General features: G+C 48.0%; 1 protein-coding gene across 6 annotated transcripts; it reads left to right on the plus strand.

Moving 5' to 3' along the window:
- The first annotated feature begins 2,073 nt into the window (after positions 1-2,073).
- MARVELD1 (MARVEL domain containing 1) lies at positions 2,074-6,464 on the plus strand. 6 transcript variants are annotated; one of them, XM_082408191.1, is made up of 3 exons: positions 2,074-4,341; positions 5,541-5,656; positions 5,880-6,464. In XM_082408191.1, exon 1 carries the CDS (start codon positions 2,278-2,280, stop codon positions 2,797-2,799), a length of 522 nt encoding a protein of 173 aa, XP_082264317.1. In that variant the 5' UTR covers positions 2,074-2,277; the 3' UTR covers positions 2,800-4,341; positions 5,541-5,656; positions 5,880-6,464. The 6 variants fall into 6 exon arrangements, with proteins under 6 accessions (XP_082264317.1, XP_082264314.1, XP_082264315.1 ...); XM_082408188.1 differs by lacking the exon at positions 5,541-5,656 and having other exon boundaries at positions 2,074-3,392; positions 3,641-4,341; XM_082408189.1 differs by lacking the exon at positions 5,541-5,656 and having other exon boundaries at positions 2,074-3,392; positions 4,055-4,341.
- Positions 6,465-17,908: the final 11,444 nt, after the last annotated feature.

Genomic DNA, 17,908 nt, shown 5'->3' on the forward strand with positions numbered 1-17,908 from the left:
CCTATTTAAACTGTCACCCACCAGCTGTGTGAGCATGGTCCACTTCCTTACCCCTCTAAGCCTTGGTTTCCCCATCAGTGAATCAGAGTTAATACCAGTTATTTTAAAGAGTTGGTATAAGGATTAGATAGAACAATAAAGCGCTCACTTTATATAAAGTGTATAGTAAGCATTCAATTCATAATAATCACATATATATTATGTATCCTTAGCCCCTCAAATGGTGCCTAGCACTTCCTAGGTGCTTAATATCTATTTGCTGAATGAAAAGATTTCACAGACGAGGAAACTGAGGTACAGACCCCCCCAGGTCCCAGCACCAGGGAGTGGCGAAGCAGTGAGAAGTAGCCAGGCAGTCTGCCTCCAGGGTTTACACACTGAGCCTTTACGCCATGCTGTCTTACCAAAAAATGCGGGTGGTATACACCACCATTTGTTCACTTAAAATATGCATTCAGAGTTTTCTCGGGTACCCATAGGTGGGGCTGAGTTGGCAGTGGGAGGCATTAGCTCCCTGAGAAGCCACGTAGTTTTTCCTCCCTCAAGGGGAGCCAGGGGCCAGCTGCCTCATCCCATGACCAAGAGACGAGAAAGGAGCTCCGTAGGGTAGGATAAGCTGGGGGTCTGATGCATGCACAGTCCCCAGGACAAGAGGGGGCCTCTCACTTCCGCTGCTGTCCCTGCAGCCACCCAGTCTTCCACTCCACAGACATTTACTGAGTCTCTTACGTGCCAGCCACAGGCAAAGATGGATAAGACTTGATAACCAATGGTTATGATGTAGCTGACTCAACTACTACAGAGGGAACCTTCAAGGGGGGCCTAGAAGAGCCAGCAGTCAACAGCCTGGGAGGCTAAGCCAAGGGGGAGGAGCATTTAAACTGGGCATTGAAGGGTAAGTAGGACTTTGCCAGACGAATGGGGTCTGGGAATGAAGGGCATTCTGAGCCTATTTGGCAACCTTAAGAGGTTTGGTGGGGTTGGCATGCTGGGTGCAAGCATGGGTAAGAAAAGGAAGTGGAAAACCAGGAAATTGGAAGTCGGTTGGGGCCAGATTGTGAAACATCCCCATAGAAGAGATAGAACCCTATTCTGTGGTCAGTAGGGGAAGCAGTGTATATACAACCAGGTCTGTGTTTTAGAAAGATGCCACAGTGCACAAAGGTTGGATCAGAAGGGGAGGGAAGAGAGACCAGCAGCAGTTACCAGTTTCGTGGTCTTAACCTCTCTAGGCTCCGTTTTTCTCCTCCGCAAGATGAGGAAAATAATTGTATGTATCTCGGGGGTTCTTTGAGGCTTTAATGAGAATTCCTGCAAAGCACAGTAATAGCAATAATGTAAAGCACTGTTGGGCTTTGCTGTCTCTTAGAGCTGGGTTTGTGTCCTGGTCATGCTGGGAAGCCTATTTTTAGTATGCTCGATGGCAAAGAAGTTTGGAAAAAAGAGATTGAACTAATAGGACTTCGCTTTGTGGCACGGGAGGGGCAGTGGGGCCTGGAGCAGGTGATGGTCCCTTTCACTGACAGGAGAACTCAGATGGCTGAGACAAAGTCTGAGCCCAGCTTTGGACAGAATAAGTTTGGGGTGGGCCCTGGCAGGATATGATATTCGGATGTCCAGGTGAGAAGAGATGGCAGCTTAAGCCTGGCACTGCTCTCCTCCAGGGCCAAGGAAGGGCCGGGAGGCCCCAGAGAACTATTAGGACAGGAGGGAGGAGAAAGAAAAAGGCCCAGCCTAAGACTGAGGGGACGCTCCACCTCCAGAAGACCGCTCTCAGCTTCGAGGCTGGACCGGAGCCAGGGAGCCAGGGCAGGCAGGGCGGGCAGATGTGGTAAACTTGGCCCAGTCGGACGGAGCGGAAGACCCGCGGCCGGCTGGGGTGCCCTCCGCCCTGCCCCGAGGGGGAAGGAATCTGAGCTGGGAGTTTGGCGCCGACGGGAAGGGGGGCACCAGGGTGGTGAGCGAGGCCCAAAGAGAGAAGGCAGGAAGCCTTGGAGGAGCGAGTGGGGGTGGAGAAGGAGGAGGGGAAGGGAGAGGGCGGGCAGGAGGGGTGGAGAGAGAGAAACGGAGAAAGAGAGGAGGGCTGCGGGGAGGAGAGAGGGGAGGAGAGAGGGGAGGTAGAGTGGGGAGAAGGGGAGAGGAAGAGAGGAGGACTCGGAGGGGAGCGAGGAGGCCGCGGCGGGCTCAGGGGCACGTCGGCCGGGCCACCCCCGCGAGCCAGACGTCGCCATTCCGCTGCTCGGGGCGCCGCCGCCGCCGCCACCGCGCCCGGGGGCCATGCTCCCGCCGCCCCCGCGCCAGCCGCCGCCCCAGGCGCGGGCGGCCCGCGGCGCGGTGAGCCTGCAGCGGGCCTTTCTGCGCGGCCCGCTGGGCGTGCTGCGGCTGCTGCAGCTGCTGGCCGGCGCCGCCTTCTGGATCACCATCGCCACAAGCAGGTACCAGGGCCCGGTGCACTTCGCGCTCTTCGTGTCCGTGCTCTTCTGGCTGCTGACCCTGGGCCTCTACTTCCTCACGCTGCTGGGCAAGCACGAGCTGGTGCCCGTGCTGGGCTCGCGCTGGCTGGTTGTCAACGTGGCGCACGACCTGCTGGCGGCCGCGCTCTACGGCGCCGCGATGGGCATCATGATCAGCCAGACGCAGAGCCACAGCTACTGCAACCTCAAGGATTACCAGATGTCCTGCGCCTACCACGCCTTCCTGGCGGCCGCCGTCTGCGGCGGCCTCTGCCTCGGCCTCTACCTGCTCTCGGCGCTCTACGGCTGCTGCCGCCACTACCAGGGCGAGCAGGAGGTGGCGTGAGGTCGCTGCGCCGCGGGGCGGGGAACCCGTCCTTCCTGCCGCCGCCGCCCCGCGCCCGTGCGCCCCGGCTCCCTCCCCTCGCCCTGCGTTCCCGCTGCCGCCAGCGCCCCGGCGCCCGGATCGCAGTTCCCGTCCGACGGCTTCGCCGCCGTCCAGAGTCTGGACAGCTGCGCCGTCTCCTGGGACCGGGGCAGGGCCGCATCCGAAGGGCGGACGCACTCTTTCAGTCGGGCCGCCCCGAGGCGAAGCCTCGCTGTTCCTCTTCCCCTTCCCGGCCGAGAGCGAGACGTGGACAGGCGCCGCGTAGATCCGGGGGAGGCTCCCAAATTGGAACCAGTCTACTGGCGGCGCCACTGACCCCTCCCTCGCGCTCCGCGTTCGGAAGAGCACCCCCTTGCCCTGGCCCCTCTTCCAGCCCCGAGTGCTGAAAAAGGCAGGCATGACGCCGCGGGCGTAGCTGGGGACGGGCCTCCACTGGTCCTGGGATGAGCGACGGGTGTGGTTTTAGTTTGGGATTGTGCGGGCATCCTGCGCAGTCCTTCCGGGCCATCCCTCGGTGCTTTGATGTCTTGCGCTGGGGCCCACCTGCAAAGGTGAGGATGGATAGGGGGCTGTACCCTTGCACCTTTGGAGTCTTCTTTCTCCTCCTCCTGTTCCGCCTTTGTCCTCGCGGTTCACGGAGGCCAGTTCCTAACGCCCACTAGCTTCCCTAGCCTCGCCTTCCCAGCCTTCCTCTCACAGGTTTCTGTTCCGTCCCCACCTCCCAATATCTTTTTTGCATTAGGGATACCACACCAGCGTCAAGGAATGTTAGGCGAACCCCACCCCCTTCTTTTTGCAGATGGAGACTCAGAGCTTGCTCTTGCGAACAGCCAGAAAAAGATTAGAACCCGGTCTTTGGACTCCCAGTCTAGCGTTGTTTACTTTAAAGCATTGGTTGTTCCCAGGAATCCGGACTCTGGAGCTACCCTCTAATAGAGGGTTTCAAGGCCAAAAGGGTTTGTCTAAGGTGCTTTCTCCCCTTCTTGAAGATTCACAATGCTCATTAGCATATGAGAGGCTCTGAGAAGTCCTGCTCTAAAAGAAGCCCAAGTAACTCAGTTTACAGTGTTAACTGCCTCTGGACCTGGACCAGTTTTTTCCACCTAAGGTTCCAAGCAGCCGTGTGTCGTCCTGGCTCTCATTTATCACGAAGGGTCCCGACCCATTGGCTGTGGTCTGTTTGAAGACAAGGGGCACTCCTTCTCTTTCCCAGGGAATTTCTATAGCAGAAGGAGGCCCCGCACCCCCTTCATTAAAGAGAAGATAGCCGGCCCTGCCAGGCCAGCGAGAGCCTGGGGAAACTGTGGATTGAACATTCCTTTACATTGTTTGGGAAATGAAGCCAAGGTTATCCTGATGGTTTCCTGGTTTCCCAGTCAAAAGGAACATCACCTGTAAGAGATGCTGGCATTGACCATGAGCAACTGGCAGGGGTGGGTCGCACCAAACAGAGAAGAAAACTCGGGATCTGGGATGAACAGCTGGCCCAGCCTCGGTAAGGTAAGATGCCTCTTGGCTTTCTGGAGAGGTCATAGGCCTTTGAATAAAAAAACCCAGAGCCCGCTCCTTTTCTAAAAGTTAAAGGGTTTTTATTCAGGAGCAAGTTGAAGGGGTGACAGTAATAAGCACAATGTCCAAAGGGTTATGACAACAATTCAACCTTTTTGCTAAATCCTTCAAAAGTCTGCTCTTTGAAAAAGTTCAACCCTCTCTGGATTAGAAACTAGAATAGGGGAGGCCAGAATACGTTTTTGTGAGCGTGTTTGTAGAGTTTAGTAGGAAAAGTCTTAGGTTTCTCTGTTGTAGTGGTGAAGATCTGGGTGGGGATGTGGAGCGCTTTTGTGAGTTTTACATAGTCACCATCTTTGCATCTTTGTGCCCGGCACTGCTCAAAGCACTTATGTATTCATTTCATTCTCTCAACAACCCTATTGAGCTGGGTTCTATATTATTTCCATATTCTGTATGAGGAAAATGAGTCACAGAGAGGTTAAGTGACTTACCTAGAGTCTCCCAGTTGGTGAGTGGTGAGTGGTGGAGCTCGGATTTGAACCCTGACAGTCTGACCTCTTCAGAACCAGGCTGTGCTATATACAGTAGGGGGTCAATACATGTTAGATACTGTTAACATGGTTATCTTTATTTATTTATTTATTTTCATATTTTTGGCCACACCACGTGGCTTGTGGGATCTTAGTTCCCCGACCAGGGATCGAACCCGCACCCTTGGCAGTGAAAGCGCAGAGTCCTAACCACTGGACCACCAGGGAATCCCCATGGTTATCTTTGGAAAAAAAAATTTTTTTAATTGTGGTAAAATATTCATAACATACAATTGACCATCGAAACTGTCTTTAAAGGGTACAGTTCAATGGCATTAAATACATTCACATTGCTGTACAGCGATCAGCACCATCCATCTCCAGAACTTTTTCATCTCGCAAAACTGAAACACTGTATCCATTAAAATTGTGGTTATTTGTGTTATTGTTGTTGCTATTGTTTTCTGTCCTCCGGGAAATCCTAGAACACTGAGCCCTTCAGCGTCTCAGTTAGACTGGGGTCCTGCTGCCATGCTCCAGGCAGGGTACCTGTTTCCTCAGCGCCCACCACTGGTGCCAGCCAGAGCCTGGGGGTGGTCTTTGCTGGGATACTGGGGGTGTCTTGCAAGCCCAGCAACTTTGGTTCTTCTGTTGCAGGTTTCCATGTTGCTGAGGCCATGGAGACTCCCAGAGCCAGTCATTCTGACCTCTCCCAGGGCCCACTTCCCTGGGCCAGCAGAGGGTTTCAGTGTCTTCACTGGCCATATAGGGAGGTGGGGAGAGGGAACAATCTTTGCCCAGCAGCTCCTTTTCCACATCATTCAGTGGAAGAGCCAAGATGGTGAAGGTTCATTTTGCCTTAACATAGAGAAGTTCCTATTCTGCTTGCGTTATGACTTGGGCACAAGCTTCCAGATACCTGGAACTGAGCCGTGCACCCCTGAACCCTAAACAATGGCTTTTGAGCTCCAGCATGTGTTCTTTTCTCTTTTTTAGATCATCACATAAGCTGCATCCTCAGCTCAGATCCAGCCCTTTGAGGACCTCTTCTTAGCCCCCAGCCCATAGTGCTTTGTCTGTGGTTAGCTGACCTTACTCAGGAGCAGACGTCTCCTTGGCCTTCATGGTACCTTATACAGCCACATGTGCCTGAAACATTCCAGAGCTCACTGGCTCATCTAGATGTGCCTTCCCACTTGGCCTCCCGCGGCTTCTCCAGATGTGAGAAGGACATGAAGACGGCTCCCACACCCATCCTCTCCTCCCCCTCGGGGCTCTGTGCCATGGGAGTGGCTACCTGAGCTGGCCCGGAACTTTTGGATACTAGAGGCAGTCTCCTTGGCCTCCCTCTATGGACTCCAGGACTCGATCCAACCTGACACTGCTGTGGGCTGCCCCCAGCCCAAAAGTCTGGGACCACTTGTGGGCCCAGGAGAGGATTTCTCCAGTATTCTACAAAGGCCAAAGAGAGGATGTGCATGGGAGGGTGAGGGAGGGTAGGGAGAGGGGACCGATGTGCCTCATTCAGTAGTTTAGTGGTGATTACTAATATGCTTTTCTGAATAAAGTTTGTTTGTCTGATCTGGGTGCATGTGTCTTCTCTCCTGCCCCCTGCAGTAACTCTCTGTGTCAGGTCCCCTAGCCTCCCTCCATCTTCTCATTTTGCCTCACTTGTCTGCCTCCCCGGCTTCCCCTTCTTTCTGGGAGGGAAAGAAAAATGAGGTCATAGATTTCCAGTACAGTTAGGGCAGGACACAGGAATCAGGAAGAAAACTGCCTGTGTCTGTCCCTGACTGAGGCTGGAGGGAATTCCAGAAGCTCCCACCCCGGCTCTCAATGGGCCCTCTGTTTGGGAAGTTCCACTGCCTGATGGGCAGGCACAGAATGACTGTGGTCACGGAGCCAGAGGGTCCTGTTCTGGTCCAAGCCCATCATATTACAGAAGGGGAAATGAACACCAGGGTGGAGTGGCAACTTGCTTAATGTCACAGAGCTGACTGGGGCCAGAGTGGGGTCTCCTGGAGCCCAGGCTCTGGTTCTTCCCTGCAGATCATTGTTCTGGTGTTGCCTTCTAGACACACCCAATCTGGTCTCCCTTCTCTGCCTTCCAGCCTCAGCCTGCTGACTGAGGTACCCTGGAAAGGGCTGGAGGGCAGTTAACAGGCTTCTTGTCGGCTCCTCCCTCCTGTGACCTGGGCCTGAAGTCCACAGCCAGGACATAGAGTTCTACTGGCAGATCTCAAAACCCACCTAGAACGGCTCCAGGCAGAGATCTGATGCTGTATGTGCTCCACACCCACTCTCTTCAAAGCACGCTCCTCAAATACAGCACAAACTCTCTCTCTCTCTCATCCTCCTCTTCATGGTTTGCATTTCCAGGGTGGAGGAGAATGCCACCAGCTGCCCAAGATCCTCCCTTTCTCCCCTCTTCCCTCTGTGTCAATTAGTGAATATCACACGAAATAAAAAGTGGTCTTTATGCAAAGGCTGGTAAGTCACCTGCTCTACTTCAGCTCGGTGGAACATTTGCAATTGAAAATGTGCTTTTACTTGCATTACCTTATTTGATCTTGTCACCAGTCTTAGAGGTTGGCATTGTCACCCCCATTCAATAGAAGAAATAGAGCCCCAGAGAGGAGAAGGCCTTATCCATGGTCACAGAGCTGGCAAGTGGCAGGACTGGGCCTGGAAAGTAGATGTTCTCTTACTATCCTCAGCAGCCAGTTGCTAAGCCCTGTGGGCCTCTGGGCAGGCTCTGAGGTAGAGGTGGAGTTTGGTTTTCCCTCCTAGAGACCAGGTGTTCAGGAATGGTCTAATCTGACATTTCCTGTTTAATGCTGGGGGCACTTTGAAATAAGACACTGCTCCTTGGGGACATAACTGAGCCCATTTGGGTCTGGGGAATCCGAGGGATTTGTTCATTTCTATCTATTACTTTTTCTGCTTTTCTAGGGATGGGAGTGGGATGGTCATTGGTGAGGAAGGAGAATTAAGAATTCCTTTTCAGGCATAAAAAGGAAAGGGCAGGGATATGGGAGAAAGGTCTCGTTAGCACTATTTATATTTTTATTGTTTTTGTTTGTTACAATTGTTATTTGTAGAATAAAATAGCAATATATACCCATTAAATTTTTTTACCTGTACAGAAGTGTGCAAAGTAAAAAGAGAAGTCATTCGATCATCCTAACCTCACACCTGAGCAATAAGCCATTGTTCACTATTAAGCCTTCTTCCTTAATTTTTATAACTGATGAAATATCTGGATGCTCACCCACATACACACATATACATTCAGACTCTTCTACAACTTGCTTTTAAAATTTAGCAATAATATAGTTCTAAACACTTTCTAATGTTCTATAATATAATAATATAGCTCTAGTCCTTTTTATTTTATTTTATTATTTTTTTGGAGAAAGAGTTCCACTACCATAGTGGGAATTTTTATTTTATTTTATTATTTTTAAAAAATTTATGTATTTTATTTATTTATTTTTGGCTGCGTTGGGTCTTTGCTGCTGCTCGCGGGCTTTCTCTAGTTGCAGAGAGCAGGGGCTACCCTTCTCTTTGTCGCGGTGCGCGAGCTTCTCATTGCGGTGGCTTACACAGGCTTTAGGCGTGCGGGCTTCAGTAGTTGTGGCGCACGGGCTTAGTTTCTCCACGGCATGTGGGATCTTCCCGGACCAGGGATCGAACCGATGTCCCCTGCATTGGCAGGTGGATGCTTAACCACTGCACCACCAGGGAAGTCCCTCTAGCCCTTTTTAAATGTTCATATAAACAGAGACTGCAAGAATTTTGTGGGCTTTCTGGAGCCTTTATAACTTTCTCACTTTGGCTAACTCCCTTGGTTGCTTTCTATAGAGATCATAGTAAAAACTGGCCCTTTTTTTACAGATGAGGAATAGAGGCTTAGGATGGGGAGTGGCGCTCCGGGGTCTGTGCTCCTTCTACCCCCAGAGTGCCAAGAGTAGCAAGGAGGGGAGGGAGCAGAGGGGCGGCTGTATCTGGCATCACAGCCAGTCTTGGGGAGAGGAGCACCAGGGACTAGGGTTAGTGGGGGCAGCTGGAGAGAGGTGAGGAGAGCCTGACACTCTCTGGACCCTGTGGAGCAAAGGAGAGGTATGCTGGGGAGGTGGCCAGAACCCAAAGAGGGCACCTGGGCATAGCCAGCAGGAGGGCAAGGGCCACCACACCAACCTCATCAGCCTGTGGAAATTCCAGCTGGGCTCTTAATCTGAAAGCCCTTTTGCCCTCCCTGTTCCATGACCCCATTCCTTTTTGGTTTTTCCCCATTATTTATTTATTTATATATTTATTTTTATTGCGGTATCATTGTTTTGCAATGTTGTGTTAGTTTCTACTGTACAGCGAAGTGGAGTTCCCTGTGCTATACAGCAGGTTCTCATCATTTTATACATATTAGTGTATATATGTATGACCCCATTCCTTTTGAACTGGGTGGCTATTTGGGATCTTGTAGGCACCAAGGCTGTGGTGTTCCTTCCCCAGCACTGAGGTGAGGTCCAGCTCCCAGAGGCAGTCCCCCTGCAGCTTGATAGCTGCATCTCCCTGGGGGTGGGAGGCAGGCTGTCCTTGCTGCCATCTCCAGGAGTCCTGAAGGGGGCTCTCTGCTGCCACAGGTAAAGTACTTCTGAGACAAAGTTGGGAAGAGGGGGGAAAGTGAACAAATATTTGGAAGTGTTGGTAATGAGCCAAGAATATGATGGATGCCTTATGTAACGTCCTTATCATTCTCACAAGCCCGTGCATAAACCCCTATTTAACAGACATGGAGACAGGTTCAGAAGGGTAAACTGATTTCCCCAGGGCACTTGACTAAGTAGCAGAAACAAGATTCAAACTCAGGTCTAAGCTACCATGCTCTGCTGTTTCAGAGGATTTCCCAGAAGTCTGTTTCTTCCAGCCATCCAGAGACTTCACCCAGATCTACGCTAGATTTTGTAATAATTATATCTTAAGCTAAGGCAGGAAGGAAAGTTTATTATATTATTACAGATCTGAATTATCTCAGCTTCTTTCTTCCTGGTTTAAAAAGAAGTTGGATAATTACCTTCAGGTTTGATCAGCTCACTGTGCTGAGGTCACTCTCCTGCTCCCTAGAGACAGTCCCTCTGTCTGCCGGATGTAAGAAGCATTTGTGAAACTGCTCCTCCACCCTGCCCTTCTCCCTCTTGAGACCCAGTGCCATAGGTGTGGCCGTCTGATCTGACTCTGAACTTTTGGATACTGAACTCTGTCTTTTGCAATCTTGCCCTGATTCTGTGTTGGAATGACAATCTCACCAGCCATGGAATGAAGCCTCTATTGGTCTTTCTTGTGTCCACATTTGAGTTTTCTTGAAAAGATGCACAGAGGTGTTAAAAATTATTGTCACTTTCCTGAAGGTCAGGACCTCCTTCTTCCCTACGGAATCTGAGGTCCATCTTTGCTCTCCTTTTTATTCCCTTTGGCAGTTCCCGGGCTGTGCCTCTGTGCTCCAAGAAGTTCTGCCTCCTTTCAACCTGAAAGGACTCACTGTTCTCATCTTGTTTCCTGGGGCTCCAGTCCATCTGGAGAGACGAACTGACCGTGAGTTTTCAGGTGTCAGTAGTGGGACATTCACAGACTCCCCTCTTTATGTGTTTGCAAGATCTTCCATGATTTCATTCAAGTCAAAATTATTCCAGGAACACAGGGCGTTGCCAGGAACAGTTACTTGCTCGGCTTCCCTAGCTGTTTCATATCTGGGCATTTCACAACATGTCTTTCCTCACATCCTGGTAAACTCTGTTGTATTTTTCAGCTTCTCAGCATCTTCTCCCAGCCATCCCTAGGAACTAGTGAACTTGCTGAGTTTGTTTTTCCTTTTAAGTTAAATTGGTGAACTACCTCAGTGAGCTTAACCTAGTGGGCCAGAAGGCTGAGGTGATGGGGTCTTTGTGTAGTGACTGTGATAGTGATGATAAAAATGATGATATTATTGTTGATAATGGCATTAATACTAATAAAGATTACACATGTCCCAATCTCTTGTACTCACAGCTTGCAAAAATATTTTTACATTCATTATTTCATCTCATCCTTATATGAAAAGATAAACAGCATAGATAATAACCACATTTTGTAGATGAGGCTCAGAGAGGTGAAGTGTTTGCCTATCTATCTATGTATCTATCTATCTATCTATATTTATACATATACACACACAAAGATTTATTAGGGTATACTTCTATGTTAAACCACACATGGTTTAAATGTACACTTTGGGGACTTCCCTGGCGGTCCATTGGTTAAGGCTCTGTGCTCCCACTGCAGGGGGGATGGGTTCGATTCCTGGTCGGGGAACAAAGGTCCCGCATGCCACAGGACGTAACCAAAAATAAAAAAAAAAAAATTGTACACTTTGATGAGTTTTGACGTATGTGTACACTTGTGAAGCCATCACAATTAAGACTGTGGACATATCCATTGTGCCCCAATGCTTTTTTGTGCCCCCTTGTAATCTCTTTTTCCCTTTTCCATCTCCCCACCCCAGGCAACTACTGATGCTTCCCATGACTATAGATTAGTTTATGTAAGTGGAATGTACAGTATGTGTTTTTTTTTTTCACCCCCATCAGAGGGGGCAGTGTCTGGCCTCTTTTACTCAATAATTTTGAGATTCACTCATGTTGTTGTTGTACCAATAGTTCATTCATTTTTATCTATCGCTGAGTATTATTCCATTGTATGGATATACTATAATTTGTTTATCCATTCACCTGTTGATGGACATTTGTGTTGTTTCAACTTTTTGGTTCCTGCAAATAAAGCTGCTGTGAACATTCATGCACAAATATTTGTGTGGACATACACTTTCATTTTTCTTTGTTAAATACCTAGCAGTGGAGTGGCTTAGCTGTGTGGTAGGTGTATTCTTTTGCTATTTTTATTGGCTATGTTCCAGATGAAATTTGTTTATTTGTGTGTGTGCTCTTGCCTGACATTTGTATCATGGATGGTAATTTTGGACTCAGAATAAATTGGAAAGTTTTCCATCTTGTTCTGTTCTCTGGAATAGTTTAACTATATCATTTTACTGATGGGTTTAATAAAATTGTCTACAAAATAACCTGGTCCTGATGCCTTTTAGGAAGCTTTTTTTGTTTTATTGGTTTGTTTTTAGGCAAGCTGTGCGCCTTGTGGGATCTCAGTTCCCCGATGAGGGATTGAACCGGGGCCATGGAAGTGAAAGCCTGGAGTCCTATCCACTAGGCCACAAGGGAACTCCCTTTTAGGAAGTTTTTTGGTTAATTCTCTCAGTTTCGTTAATGGTAATTGGTCTATGCAGGGTTTTTTGTGGCTCACCTACTGCCTTTCCATTTGTGGCATTTTTATTCAAGTTGTCTCTCCCATTAATTCTCTCATCTAATTCTCCAATTTAGAATGAGAACTTTTTGAGGGAAGAATTCCAGGCTATTCTTCTCTATATTTCCATGAAAGGCACATAATAAGTAGTTATTTGGTGGAATGAATGAATATTGGGGTTTAGCTGCTGTAACAAACACACCTCAACATTTCAGCGGCTTAATATAACAAAAGTCTATTGTTCACATACAAATCTATTCCTGCCTCACATAGTTGTCCATTGTGGATATTCCAGGTCAGTGGGAGGTTTCCACGATGTGATGATTCAGGGACTTAGGCTCCTCCCACTTTGTGGCCCGGCCATCCCCTCTGCTTTGAGCTGGCATTTGGGAGAAAAGCGGGAGGAGTAGATTTCCGACATTTAAATGCCTTGGACTAGAAGTGACTCTCATCACTCACTTCTTTTGGGGAGTCACATGACCTAAAAATCTATATGCAAGGAGGCTGGAAGGTGTAGTCCATGGTGGGGCAATGGCTGCCCGGCTACAACTCTATACCCTGGAAGAGGGAAAAGGACTTTTGGGTGGACAGTTAACTGCTTCTTTCCTGGGTGGCCACAGGTTTTATTGCTGAGCTTTTCATTGCCTTGCTCTTCGAGACGTTTTTTGCCCCTGTGTTTGATGAATGGTTGTTTTCATGGCTGCCAAGAGCTGTTGAGTAAGAGTATAACAGCAGACATTCATTTCCTTGCTGTGTTTGTCCAACAACTCACTGTGTCACAGCTGGAAAACTCATTACTCATGAGGACTTCTTTCCCAGGTACAAAAACATAAAGATGTTATTTACTGAACACTTTTCAGACCAATGGCAGTGAGTTATTAATCCAAAAATATACCCAAATATTAAGTTTAAATACTAGAGTAAACCCAAATATTACAGAGAATCTAAAAATACATTATCAGTCAAATGTTTCTTTCATTTATTCATTCATTTAAAAAAATTGAAACAGTTCCTGTAAGATAAAATTTCACGCAGAAATTCTCCGTTTTAGAGTATACAATTCAGTGGTTTTAGTATATTCACAGAGTTGTGCAACTATCACCACTATCCAATTCCAGAACATTTCCATCACCCCAAAAAGAAATGCTGTACCTATTAGTCACTCCCAATTCCTTCCTCCCCACAGTCCCTGGCAGCCACTAATCAATCTACTTTCTGCCTCTATGGACTCGCCTATTCTGGACATTTAGTGTAAATGGAATCATACAATATGTGGTCTTTTGTGTCTACATAGCATAATGTTTTCAAGGTTCATCTATGTTGTAGCATGTATCAATACTCCGTTCCTTTTTATGATAAAAATTAATATTCCACTGAATGGATATATCACACTTTCTTTATCCATCATTCCTCCGTTTAAAATTTTTAAAAATTGTGGCAAAATACACATAACATAAAATTTACCATCTTAACCATTTAAAAAAATAAGTTTATTTAGTTATTTATTTAGGCTGCATTGAGTCTTCGTTGCTGCACGCAGACTTTCTCTAGTTGCAGCAAGCAGAGGCTACTCTCCGTTGCAGTGCCCTGGCTTCTCATTGTGGTGGCTTCTCTTGTTGTGGAGCACGGGCTCTAGGCGCGCGGCCTTCGGTAGTTGTGGCTCGCGGGCTCAGTAGTTGTGGCTTGCAGGCTCTAGAGCTCAGGCTCAGTAGTTGTGGCGCACGGGCTTCATTGCTCCACAGCATGTGGGATCTTCCTGGACCAGGGATCAAACCTGTGTCCCCTGCATTGGCAGGCAGATTCTTAACCACTGCACCACCAGGTAAGTCCCCATCTTAACCATTTTTTAAATGTACAGTTCATTGGTATTAAATATGTTCACGCTGTTGGGCAACCATCTTCAGAACTCTTCTCATATTGCAAAACTGAAAGTCTGTACTCATTAAATAATAAATCCCCATTCCCCCTCCCTCCAGCCCCTGACAACCACTATTCAATACTTTCTGTCTCTATGAATCTGACTGCTCTAGATACCTCATATAAGTGTAATCATACAGTATTTGTCTTTTTGTGACTGGCTTATTTCACTCAGCATCAGTGTCCTCAAGGTTCATTCATGTTGTAGCATGTGTCAGAATTTCCTTATTTTTTAAGTAAAAATAGCCCATTGTGTATGTATACACCACATTTTGTTTATCCATTCATCATCATTAATGGACACTTGGGTTGCTTCCACCTTTTGTGATTAAAACTGCTGTGAACATGGGTATACAAATATCTCTTCGAGACCCTGCTTTCAAGTCTTTTGGGTATATGCCCAGAAGTGGCATTGCTGGATCATATGGTGATTCTGTTTAATTTTTTTAGGAACTGCCATATTGTTTTCCATAGAGTGTGCACCATTTACATTTCCACCAACAGCACACAAGGTTCTTGTTTCTCCGCATCCTCACCAACACTTGTTATTTTCTGTTTTACTCATTTATTTTAAAACAAGCATTCATTGAGTACCTACTATGCCAGCGCTGTGCTATATACTTGGCAGAAACTGGGACTGGCAAGATGTTAAGTCACAGTCCCCCGCTCTCAGGAATTCAGGACACAATGAGGGAAATAGTCATGTTCAAGAGAAAGATTGAGGGGCTTCCCTGGTGGCGCAGTGGTTGAGAATCTGCCTGCCAATGCAGGGGACACGGGTTCGAGTCCTGGTCTGGGAAGATCCCACATGCTGCGGAGCAACTAGGCCCGTGAGCCACAACTACTGAGCCTACGCGTCTGGAGCTTGTGCTCCGCAACAAGAGAGGCCGCGATAGTGAGAGGCCCGCACACCGCGATGAAGAGTGGCCCCCGCTTGCCGCAACTAGAGAAAGCCCTCGCACAGAAACGAAGACCCAACACAGCCAAAAATAAATAAATAAATTAAAAAAAAAATCAGCTATACTTCACTTCAATTTAAAAAAAAAAAGAGAAAGATTGAAATGCAAGGTGAGGGACTTCCCTGGCGGTCCAGTGGTTAAGACTCCGGGTTTCCACTGCAGGGGGGCATAGGAACTAAGATCCTGCATGCTGCGAGGCAAAAAAAAAAAAAAGAAAGAATGAAAGAAAAAAGAAATGCAAGGTGATAGGTGCTTAATAGAGATGAAAGAGTTCTGTGTAAACACAGAGGAGGAAGTGAGGAATTATTTGGGGAAGTCTTTACAAAGAACCTGATATTCAAGCTGGATGTTAAAAGGTGAGCAGGGGGAGATGAGGTGGAAGGAAGGGTAATCTAAGCCGACAGAGCAGCACATAGCAGCCAGCCTCCAAGATGGCCTCCAGGATGGCCCCGGTAATTCTCACCTCCTGGTAGTTATGCTGTTGTATAATCTTCCCATTATGCGTTGGAATGTTGACTAGTTCGGACCCGTAAAACCAACAGGATATTGTGAAAGCGACAGTGTGTGACTTCTGCGGATATGGCATAGAAGACCTTGTAGCTTCCTGCCTTGCTCCCTCTTGGATCTCCTGCTCTGGGGGAAGTCAGCCTCCATGTCGCGAGGACACTCAAGATGCCTTCTGGAGAGTCCCAGGTGGAGAGGAACCGAAACCCCTTGCCAGCCTGTCAGCACAAGAGCCAGCACCAACCGGTCTGCTATGTGAGGAAGCCAATCCTCCAGCCCCATCAAGCCTTCAGATGACAGCCGCCCTGGCCAGCATCTGAGTACAACCTCACAAAAGCCCCTAGGCCAAAACCACCCACCAAGCTGCTTGCAGTTTCCTGCAAAAACCACCCAAAAGCCAAATAATACATATTTATTATTGTTTTCAGCCACTAAGTTTTTTTTTTTTGTTTTTTTGCAGTTCTGATAAGCCACTAAGTTTTGAAATAATTGTTACACAGCAAGAGATAACTAATGCAGCTAGAAGCATGAGAAGAGCTGGTATATGCAAGAAATGGTGGCATGAGAGACCACCGCCAGAAACCCCAAGTTTAGAGAGGCTTCGGAACAAGTCTGTGTAAGAGTGGGTGAGAGCGCCATCTGGTGGAGAAAGCTGTGCTTAGACATTCCCTTCTCTTCCTGCTCATATTTTTCCAGCTTGTTCTACCTAACATTTCTTGCTAATATTTCTCCAAGAGCCCCAGTGAAATTCAATTATGTGGGCCATATACACCCTTGCTTATAGATTCAAAGACTAACCTCCGAAAAATGTCATGTTAAGGTATTAATTATCCTCTTTTTCTATTTTATTTTCTCCCTTAGTCTCTCCCACCTATCAGCTATCCAGGGGAAAACATCAGTGGCACCAGGATCTGAGGCAAGAAGTGAAGACTCAGAATGCTGGAGAAGGGAAAGGAGGAACCAGGAGAACTTGATTATGAAAAATCAGAGTCAGGTCCCAGAAAGCAGACTCCAGTTGACCAGTCTCTAGTTACCCGGAGAAGCCTTTGTTCATCGATGGGCCATGACTGTTGTCCCTTTCTGGTCTTTAGAGCCTTTTTGTATCCTCCAGTGCTTTCCTCAAATAATGTCTAGGAGTTCTGGAATGATATTCCTCAATTCTATAGCTGCCAGGAAAGAGAACCAATAAAACTACTAGCTACAGTCAGCCTGAGGCCAATGGTCCAGGCAGACCTAAGAAGGAGGGATTGCAAAGAAAGTGAAATCTACCTTTGGAGTAAATTACTGAAGGTGGAATTACAGGTAAAGATACTGAAGCAAAAACATTCTTCTTTCTCTGCTTCTCCTAGCCTCATCTTAAAGGAGAGGCAGAGTCCATCAGACAAGCCTGGCCCAGCCACAAAGCCAGGCCTATTCCTCTAAAAAGCAAGGGGATTTCTGAATATGGTTTAGTGGTGAGTGGCTGATTTGTATCTGTCTACCTTCTGGCTGTTTGGAGGGGGAAGTGATTACTTCCGGCTGGGGCAATCAGGGAAGGAGTGCAGACATTTGACTCCTGCCTAGATGAATGGGTTGGATTTGGACCCAAGCACAAGTGGGAGAAGGGCATTCCTCCCGGAGCTCACAGCACAAGCAATGTAAGGAGACCAGAATGCAAGGGGCACTTGAAGGTAACAATGGAGGAGTTCAGTTGGCTGAAGTTAAGAGGCTCCTGCAGGGGAGTAGCATGGGATGAGGCCAGTAAATGCAGACTAAGGTGGTGATGGTATGGTTGGGGGAACCAGGGTCAGATGACGCACGAGGTTAAAATCCCAGCTCACAGTTGCATACTAGCTGACAGACACTGAAGTTCCTTGACAAATCTCAGATTCCTCATCTGTGAAATGGCGATAACCCTAATAGCGTTGTTGGAGGAGGACTAGCTAAGATAATGCCTACAGAGAGCTTAGTCCAGTGTCTGGCGCCTGGTAAGCCCTCCGTAAATAAATGTTAGTGTTATAATTATTAATGCAAAGGCATCGGATGCATGCTTTAAGGGCGATTAACCGGGCAACACAGTGAGAAGTGGGTTGAATTGGGAAGGGCTTGCCCAGGACCCTGTACACAGTAGCTACTCAGGAAACGCTGAACGGAATTGCATTCTCTGCTAGGCATCGGGCATGCCGGGATATGGTTTCTGCCTTTTGTAAGCTCATGGTCCCCAGGGGGTGAGGTAAGTGCCAAATTTGGTGGGGGGAGGATGCAGACGTAAATTCTTCAGATTAGCTTCTCTCCAACTGTTCCCTGCCGGTATCC

This window comes from Balaenoptera borealis (genome assembly GCF_965194805.1).
Source record: "Balaenoptera borealis genome assembly, chromosome: 10".
Taxonomy (NCBI): Eukaryota; Metazoa; Chordata; class Mammalia; order Artiodactyla; family Balaenopteridae; genus Balaenoptera; species Balaenoptera borealis.